The 8,849-nt window shown below is 35.1% G+C and overlaps 1 protein-coding gene across 1 annotated transcript; it reads left to right on the top strand.

Annotated features, from left to right (window-relative positions):
• Positions 1-1,786: 1,786 nt before the first annotated feature.
• LOC105558840 (fatty acyl-CoA reductase 1-like) lies at positions 1,787-5,827 on the top strand. The gene is made up of 5 exons (XM_012006763.1): positions 1,787-2,035; positions 3,693-3,838; positions 3,914-4,023; positions 5,215-5,407; positions 5,553-5,827. Exons 1-5 carry the CDS (start codon positions 1,895-1,897, stop codon positions 5,797-5,799), a joined length of 837 nt encoding a protein of 278 aa, XP_011862153.1. The 5' UTR covers positions 1,787-1,894; the 3' UTR covers positions 5,800-5,827.
• Positions 5,828-8,849: the final 3,022 nt, after the last annotated feature.

Here is an 8,849-nt window from a genome sequence, read left to right as displayed (position 1 = left end):
CCCCCCTCTGGATACGCCCATGGTGTTCAGGACATAGTCAAGGTGTTCAGAAGGAATTGCTGTAAGGAAGGATGTCGTCTACGTATCGGAAATAGAAAGGAAGAGTGAAGCCTAATTTTTGAATAGCCAATGTTTCAATGTCATCAAGAACTATGTCTGCGATGATCGGAGACAGAGGAGAGCCCATTAGAGTGCCGAAGATTTGTTTGTAAGTGTGGTTGTTAAATTTGAAAAACGTTGAGTTAAGAACCAGTTGTATGCCTATTATAAATTCTTCATAAGGGATAGAAGTGCCCCTGCAGATAGAGTTCCATCGTTTCTTAATGCTGTTGGAAGCTAGTTCCAGTGGTCTCTCCTGTACTGAAGATGGTCTAGTTAAGACCGAAACGTTTACATAATTTTACAATTAAAAGTAATTAATGGACACTACCATCCTGTTCGGGCTCTGAGCTAATTATTTATTACCTCATAAATAATATATATGTTATGATCGAGTGTTATGATTAGGTATTAGTCATTCAAAAGTGCACTCGATGGATCTAATTCATTAATTTAATAATTTATAATTTTAATTATATTTATGTCTGACATAATTATATAAATTGTTGAAGGAGGCTCGGTAAGCCGAAACGTTCGTTCCTTTGTATGTAATACTCAAAGTTGAGAACGTTACCTTAAAAAAATAACGCGTTACCGTTACCGTTACTTAGAAAGTAACGATTCGTTACTTTTTTCGTTACCTACTTTGTTGAAATGCTAAAGTAAGATGTTAGATTATAAAATTACATTATTATTATTTAATAATCAATATTAAAACTTAAAACTTTAAACTAGTTTCTATACAGCAAGTCATCGAGCATATAGGAGCTCGATTCTTGAATTTGTTCGAAGGAAAAACATGTGCGAAAATTCTGCTCTTACAAAAAAGTTACAAGTTGATTGGATGTACGCGTGGCTTTTAACCAATTGACTTTCAACTTTTCTGTTAGAGCAGAATTTTCGTATACGTTTCTTCTTCGAATGAATTCATGAATCGGGCCCCAGAATCGAAACATCGATAAATGCTTACAGCGCATTCTCATGTGACATTGAGTGCCGCTACACGGAGCGCTTAATCGGGTTTAATAACATCCGTGGTTAAGGGACTGGCCAATCACAGTTATTCCATTCTTTTGAGAAGTAGTTGTGATTGGCCAGTTTTATAACTACAGATGTTATTAAACCCGATTAAGCGCTCCGTGTAGCAGCATTCATGGACTTCCAGCGCCCAATATCGGAATATTTTTGTCCAATCAAGAATAGTGCGCGCAACCAGCTTACGATCTATTGAACAGATATAAAAGATAATATGGACTACTAACTAAACTAAACTAAAGTAACAATAAAAGTAACGGCTGAATTTGTTACCGTTACTGTAAAAAGGTAACGACGTTACCGTTACCGTTACAGACATAAAAAAGTAACGATCGTTACCGAAAAAAAGTAACGAAAATGGTAACGGCGTTACAAGTAACGCGTTACTTCCCAACCCTGGTAATACTTATATGTATACAATTTTATTCGACAAATAAAAATTTTGGTATAGCATCCTTATTAGTACTGCTCAAAAATTAGCCATAATATTTACAAATAAGTTGATTATATTTATATACGATCAATACTTGAACGTTTATCTTTTTAATTTTCTTTTCTAGCCAATGTAGAATTTTTTCTCGAAATTAAAATCAAATAAAATATCAATAGAAATGTATATTATGTGTTCTACTAATTTTTACTTTTAATTTAGCTTTTTGATCTGCTACGAAGCAAACAACCATCCAGTTTGGAAAAAATTATTCCTATAAACGGAGATTTAGCCGCGGAAAATTTAGGATTGTTACCCTCCGACCGAGAAATGTTGATCGATAGAGTGTCTGTAATATTCCACTGTGCAGCTACTGTCAGATTTGACGAAGATTTGAAAGACGCGATTTTCAGTAACACTAGGTCAACGCAAGATATTTGTATTTTAGCTGAGAATATGAAACAACTAGTTGTAAGTATTTGCTATTTATTTTGTAAAATAAAACGTTTTAAATAATTTTATGCAAATAATTATAGATAAATGTAATCTTTAGCAATAAAATGGTTTATTCCATACGTTTGTCTATACATATATGTATTTTCATAGACGTTTCAGAACAAAATTCATATAAGGTGGAGTGGGGTAAAACCGACCCAGAAATTGTAAAGTTTACTTTATAACTGATCTATTCCACTAAAACCTAATAATCTTAGCGTTTTTATTTAGCGCATGGTTTATTCTTTAAGTTGCATTAATTTGGATTAAAAATAACTTCTGAAACTTATGATTTTCTTAATAAATTAAAAACAGTGCTGCTAGGGCGGACTTGCCCCGAAACTGGGGCAAAACTGCACCTACCTGTTTAAAAATCATTGAACCTTATGCCTTATATTATGGGGTAAAAGCGGAATTATTATGGAAACACCATGAACTTTCTCGAACAAGTTAAACGGGGGAATCACAGAATACATGGCGGCCACCTATGTTGATCATTGAATACTAACTAAAGGAAGATTTCTACCTTACAGTTGGTACAATGCAACGTATATTCGAATAAATAAGGGCCTAGTGCGGATTTGCCCCGTGTACGGATTTACCCCACTGCACCTTATATTGTAGAATTGAACACTGCAAAAATGTTTGTATGTGTGTACCATATGAATTATGATAAAAGTGTTTGTATTACAAATACAAATTCACAATTTAATTTTTAAAGACTTTTGATTTTTATTGTGTCAAAGATACACGTAGAAAATATTATACATATAACAGTCAAATACGAAGCGTATTAAATTAAACATGCTTATCATTTTACAGAAATTCTCAAAGGTGGATGTGTAAAAGTCGTTAATGTTTTCCCTCAGCTAGCAAGTAGAATTAGCATGTTTTTTAAAATAATTTTTAAGCTGCAGAATCATTTTCCATAGTACGGGAACCGCAATTTCCATACGTTTGTTTTCTTTTCTATTTCAACTCTATTGCGACAAACTTGTTACACATTTGGTGGTTTCCAAAGGGATAGAACATTCCACAAAAAAAATATGTAGCTCATTCTTATGGCACATTTGTGTCTACCTATGCCGGGATTACGATGAACTTAACGTAACGGGACGCGACGGGACGTTACGTAACATAAAACCTAAACACATTGTCTTTATATGCGGCTGATTACGATCGACGTGACGTGAAGTATCAAAACTTAACGCAACGTGAAAACTGCCAATGTCAAGCTTCACGTCGCGTTGCGTCTAGTCGGGCTGTTCACGTGACTCTTTCAGCCAATCAACGCTCTCGATTCTTGTTTGTTTTGATTTTCTGTTTTACGACACGTTACGGCGATCGTAATTTCACAAAATACCTTAACGTTAAGTTCACTTCACGTCACTTCACGTCCCGTCGCGTCCCGTTACGTTAAGTTCATCGTAATCCCGGTTTTACTTACATCTTTCACATTTTTACATATGTTTCCCTCATGTTTATCTATAAAACTGATTGCACCACGTGATTCTGCAGTGTAAAAACTATATTAAAAAAATACAAATTTTACTTGCCAGCTGGGAAAAATTAACGACTTTTACTCATCCACCTTATTAAGATCCTAATATTTGATTTGCTTGAATGTTTCAAGGTTCTAATTCACGTTAGTACGACTTATGGCCAATGCGATAAACCTGTAGTGAAGGAGATGTTATATCCCACGGAGTTCGATTGGAAGAAAGCAATAAAAATCGCCGAGTCCGTCGACGATTATCTTCTCAAAATATTAACAGCGAAGTAAGTTAGAAACTGAGCGGTGAATACGGAACGTAACACATTATATGTTTTAAAATATAATAATTTTATTTACAGATACATGAAAAATATACCAAACACTTATATCTTAAGTAAGATATTGGCCGAGCAAGTGATAAGCGATTATTCGAAATCATTACCTTGCGTGATCATAAGACCCTCAATCGGTAAATACATAATATGTATATTTTTAATCTTTATTTGCATTTACTTCGGGGAGAGTGAACTTGAAAAAACCATTTTTTGTTACAATTAACTGAACAAAGCCAAATTAAAAAATAGTTTTATTTTATGACATTATTAAACCTACGTCCCTTGGGAAAATATACCTTATGCCCATTCTACACCTAGGGATGATCCTACTTGTGGCTCATCCGATACCCCTTCTATACCTAAAGCAAATCCTACTTGCAGCTTATCCGAGCGAGTAGTATAAAGTGTAAAAGGTTTACACTTTGGTTGGTTTCCAATTGTACCAAAGTACAACTACAGTGTACCCTTTTACACTTTATACTACTCCCTCGGATAAGCTGCAAGATAGGATTAGCTTTAGGTATAGAAGGGGTATCGGATGTGGTAAAAGTAGGATCATCCCTAGGTGTAGAATGGGCATTAGAAAACCTTAAAATATACCTTTAGAAAAATAAGAAATATGAAAAGTAAATTTGGGCACTTTAAACTTTTATTTAAGGTAAACTTAAAACTTACTTTAAGAGTTTAAAAGAAAACGTTAAGAATTGTGAAAAGTAAGTGATACAATTTATAATACCGCGTGCGGTTTTCTTCTTACAAAAAAAGCGCTGTGCCGCGCTGCCCTCTAGCGGAAACTTCGAACAGGCTTGTCCATCTTAATATTATTTTAAGTGTTCAAAATTATATACTTAAAAATTTCTTAAGTAAACTTTTAACTTCTTCAAGTAAACTTTTACATTTGAAAGATTATTTTTACGAACTTTAATTTCATTTAATGGTGTTTTCGTAGTGTTGGTTTAAAAATTTAACAGGAAAAAAATTTAAGATTGTATTTTCACGTCTTTTGTATTTTAGTGCCGTTAATTTTGAGAAAAACTATTTTTTAGTTGAATGAAATATACATTAACATAACTAACAGTATAGCTATTAGGTGTACAAATTTAATTCTCGTCCTTTACATTTAATCAGTTATAGTACCTATTCAACTTTAAATTTTATTTCTGCCGCATGTGGGCTGCGATCGGAAACATCACCTTGGTATATTATTTTATCCTTGCTTACTGAATATTAAACGAGGATACAATAATACACTGGGTCACTCGGGTGATGCTTCCAAATGTAGCCATTGTGGTTTTAAAGCGCTATCCGTATTTTCTTTTTTTCAGTAATATCAACAATGGAGGATCCTTTTAAGGGTTGGATAGACAACTTTAACGGGCCGGTTGGATTGCTAATTGGTGGCAGTAAGGGTTTAGTACGTACATTCTATGCTGATTCTTCTATAATTTCAGATTATATGCCAGTGGACTTAGTCATTAAAGCTATGATAATCGCAGCTTGGAAACGTGGAATCCAACCGTAAGTCTGATACTTTTGTAATAAATTAATTACACTCCTTATATTACGATTTTCTAAAACATTATAAAAGTGTTATATCCGTGTTTACGTTTATGTTTACATATGTACTGATAGCGTGTACTTTATAGAGTGTTTTATGTTTCAGCAAGAATAATATAGTTGATGTTTATCATTGCTCGTCAAATGGCATAAAGAGCTTATCTCTCAGAACTATCACAAACGTTGGCCTTGAAATAACGAAGGACATCCCGTTTGAAAATGTAATTTGGAAATCACAAACGATAATAACAAACAGCAATTTTATTTATTATATATTGTTGTTGCTACTGCACGTTATCCCAGCAATAATCTTAGATGGGATTTTGAAATTGATCGGTGCACGCCCAATGTAAGATTTATTTAAATATGGAAAGATTTTTCCAGGGTTGGAGAAGGTACTGTATAAAAGTAAAACTCATCACTGTTACCGTTCTTTTTTTCTGAAAAGTAACTCTTTACCGTTACCGTTACTCAAAAACTAACGAGTCGTTACTATTTTCGTTACTTTCTTCTTGACATTAGTACAATTAAATGCAAGCTTGTATAGTCAAATATCCTCTAGTAAAAGGATAAGGTTAAAAATTCGATATACAGGGTGTCGGATTCGATTTGGACCACTCCAAAGATTATAGTAGATTGGATCAAACTGAGAAGAAAAGTTACATACCATTTTACAAAATCCGTAATTATTATCGCGTAATTAAGAAAAACGTCTGAGCCAATAAGTGCACGGAGGAGCGGAAGGCCGGACTCGGCAGACATGCAAAATGGTGTATTTGCTTTCCTCCTTCGGCATGCTATCTACTGCAATAATACCCCATCCATTTCTATTATAATAAGCCTCCCTCTCCCTACCATACAAATCAGTCTATCCTTCCTCTTGTTTTTCTTTCCAACAAACTTTTACCCATCTATTGTCCCCCATCTCTTTTATTTTTTCCTCATATCTCCTCGCATTTATCCCCATTTAATTTTTAATTTATCCAATTCCAGTTCTCTCGTTATCAGATACCTTGGCGTACAAAAATCAAGCTTAAATACCCATCTTACATAGTCCAACATTATTTTCTCTAGAGTTTTCCTCTCCGCCCATCCCCAAAGTTCTACACCATACGACATAACACTCCTCACCAAATAGTTAAATAACATCCCTCTTCTTTCGAAATCGTCCTTACCTATCCTTTCACCTAACCCCCATACTCTATTTGCTGCCCTTCTTCCTTTCGCCTTTAATACCTTTAAGTGATCCTTATAGACTCCTTTTCTATTAAACGTAAAGCCAAGATAACTGAAAACCTGCACCCCTTCTAATTCTTTCCCTAACCAGTTCCATTTTTCTTTTTTCTCTTTCCCCCCTTTACTAAACACTATTACCTTTGTTTTTTCAGTATTCAAAGTTAATCTACGCTCCCTCAAAAATCTCTCTAGTGTCTTCATCATATCTACCGCTGCTACCCTATTCTTTGCTAATATCACCATGTCATGCAAACGCCAAAGACCAAACCCTCTTTTTTCCTAACTTCATACCTCCTATATTTCTTTCCCTCATTTTCCTGTCTAAATCTGCTATATATTATATATATATATATATATATATATTGAACAGTAGTGGACTCAGCACACACCCCTGCCTTACTCCTTTCCTCGTTAGAAATTCCTCCGTGTAATCCTCTTCGGTCCTTACCATGTTTCTTGTTACTTTATAAATTCTTCTTATTCTTCCAATCAAGTTCTTATTTATTCCTTTGTCTTCCATCACTTCCCATAATTTTTCTCTGTCCACCTTATCAAATGCCGCCTTTAAATCCACAAATATTGCATATATCTTCCTATCCTTTTTCTTTCTTTCTCTTTGTATTAAGTGAGAAAGGACGAATATATTATCCGCCGTTCCTCTCCCTCTTCGGAATCCCGCCTGGCTCTCCGGTAATATCTCCTCTCTTTCCACTTCCTTCTCCAACCTTCTTCTTAGCACCTCCGCATACACCTTGTAAGCCGTACACAACAGGGATATGCCCCTGTAGTTTTCGGCCCTCTCCTGGTCTCCTTTTTTGAAGATCGGGATTGTTACACTGGTTTCCCAGTCTTTAGGAATCACTCCTTCTCTCCACGCCTGTTTTATTATATCTACTAGCCTTTCCTTATCGTGATTCCTCCGTATATCCAAGCCTCCATGGGTATACCATCAATCCCTGCAGCCTTCCTCTTTTTCATTCGTTTAATTGCTTGTACAATTTCCTCTTCTTCAATTTCTTCTCCTTCCTCTTCCTCTCCTTCCATCTCTTTCCTTATATTCTCCTCCTTTTCTTCTGTCACCATTCCTTCCTCCAATCTCACTCCTTCCAATAATTCCAGGAAGTGGTTTTCCCACTCTTCCTTGCTTATGTTGTTTTCTATCCGTATCCTTTTCCCTCTCTTTCTATTTATAAACTTCCATACCTCCTTATTCTTTAAACTTTTTAGTTCCTCTTCTTCCTTCCTTGTCCAGCTCTTCTTTTTCTCGTCCAGGTGGATCTTTAACTTTCTCCTTTCTTCAATATAATATAATAGTTCCTACTTATTCTTCCTCTCTTCCAGCTTCTATAAAGTCTTCTTACCATCCTCTTTTTCCTCGTGCAGCTTCTATCCCACCAGTCCTTGTATCCTATCCCTCTTTTCTTCTTCTTCCTTTCTTCTTTATAACCATTGCCTCTTTTATTAACATCTTGATTATTGTCCATTTCTCTTCTATTGTTTTTCCCTCTGCTCCTTCCTCCCATGTGCAGCTATCCGTCTTTTCCCTATACTTTTCTATTGCTTCTATATTCCAACAGATCTTCTTTTTTCTTTCTTCTTCCCGGCTTTCCCTCTTCCTCTTTTTTCTTCCTTCCTCTGTCTCCTATCTCTATCGACAGGGACATGTGATCCGAGTCCACCCTTTCTTCAATCCTAAAATTGTTCATTCTATCTAATCCATTCTCATTTACTATCGCATAATCTATTACCGAGCTTCCTCTGTTGTTAACACATGTGAATTCGCCATAGCTATCTCCTTCCATCGCTCCGTTTAATATACAGGGTGTACCGCAACTCGTGACCGAAATTTTAATAGCGTATTTCTGAGCAAAAAGTAGGACGAAAATCCTAATACGAAAATGTCGAGGCTATAATACTTTTCAAATGGGAAGCATTTATAATAGACAAATCAGGTAGTCTAAAGTTCGCGCGTTCAGGGACGGTACATTGCACAGTGATAAAGGTACTCTTGCATCTTTGCCGATGTACCTCAAAAAATTTTAGTAATTATATGTACAATAATGCTGATGTTATTGATTGAGTCATATTTAAACATGAAAAAATAACAAAAAATAAATTAAAAATAATAAATATGAGAAGTTGTCCACATGAAAAGTTGTCAACTTAT

Source organism: Vollenhovia emeryi, unplaced genomic scaffold (genome assembly GCF_000949405.1).
Source record: "Vollenhovia emeryi isolate VEMERY1.0 unplaced genomic scaffold, V.emery_V1.0 DF939308.1, whole genome shotgun sequence".
Taxonomy (NCBI): Eukaryota; Metazoa; Arthropoda; class Insecta; order Hymenoptera; family Formicidae; genus Vollenhovia; species Vollenhovia emeryi.
The sequence above is the reverse complement of the archived record's forward strand: the minus strand, read 5'-3'. Positions and strand labels throughout refer to the sequence as shown.

Excerpts from the sequence above, each read along its gene's own strand:
- LOC105558840 (XM_012006763.1), top strand. The coding sequence starts at position 1,895 with ATGTTGATCGATAGAGTGTCTGTAATATTCCACTGTGCAGCTACTGTC. Across the intron at positions 2,036-3,692 it reads AGAATATGAAACAACTAGTT|GTTCTAATTCACGTTAGTAC; the intron begins GTAAGTATTTGC and ends GAATGTTTCAAG. Across the intron at positions 5,408-5,552 it reads TGGAAACGTGGAATCCAACC|CAAGAATAATATAGTTGATG; the intron begins GTAAGTCTGATA and ends TTTATGTTTCAG.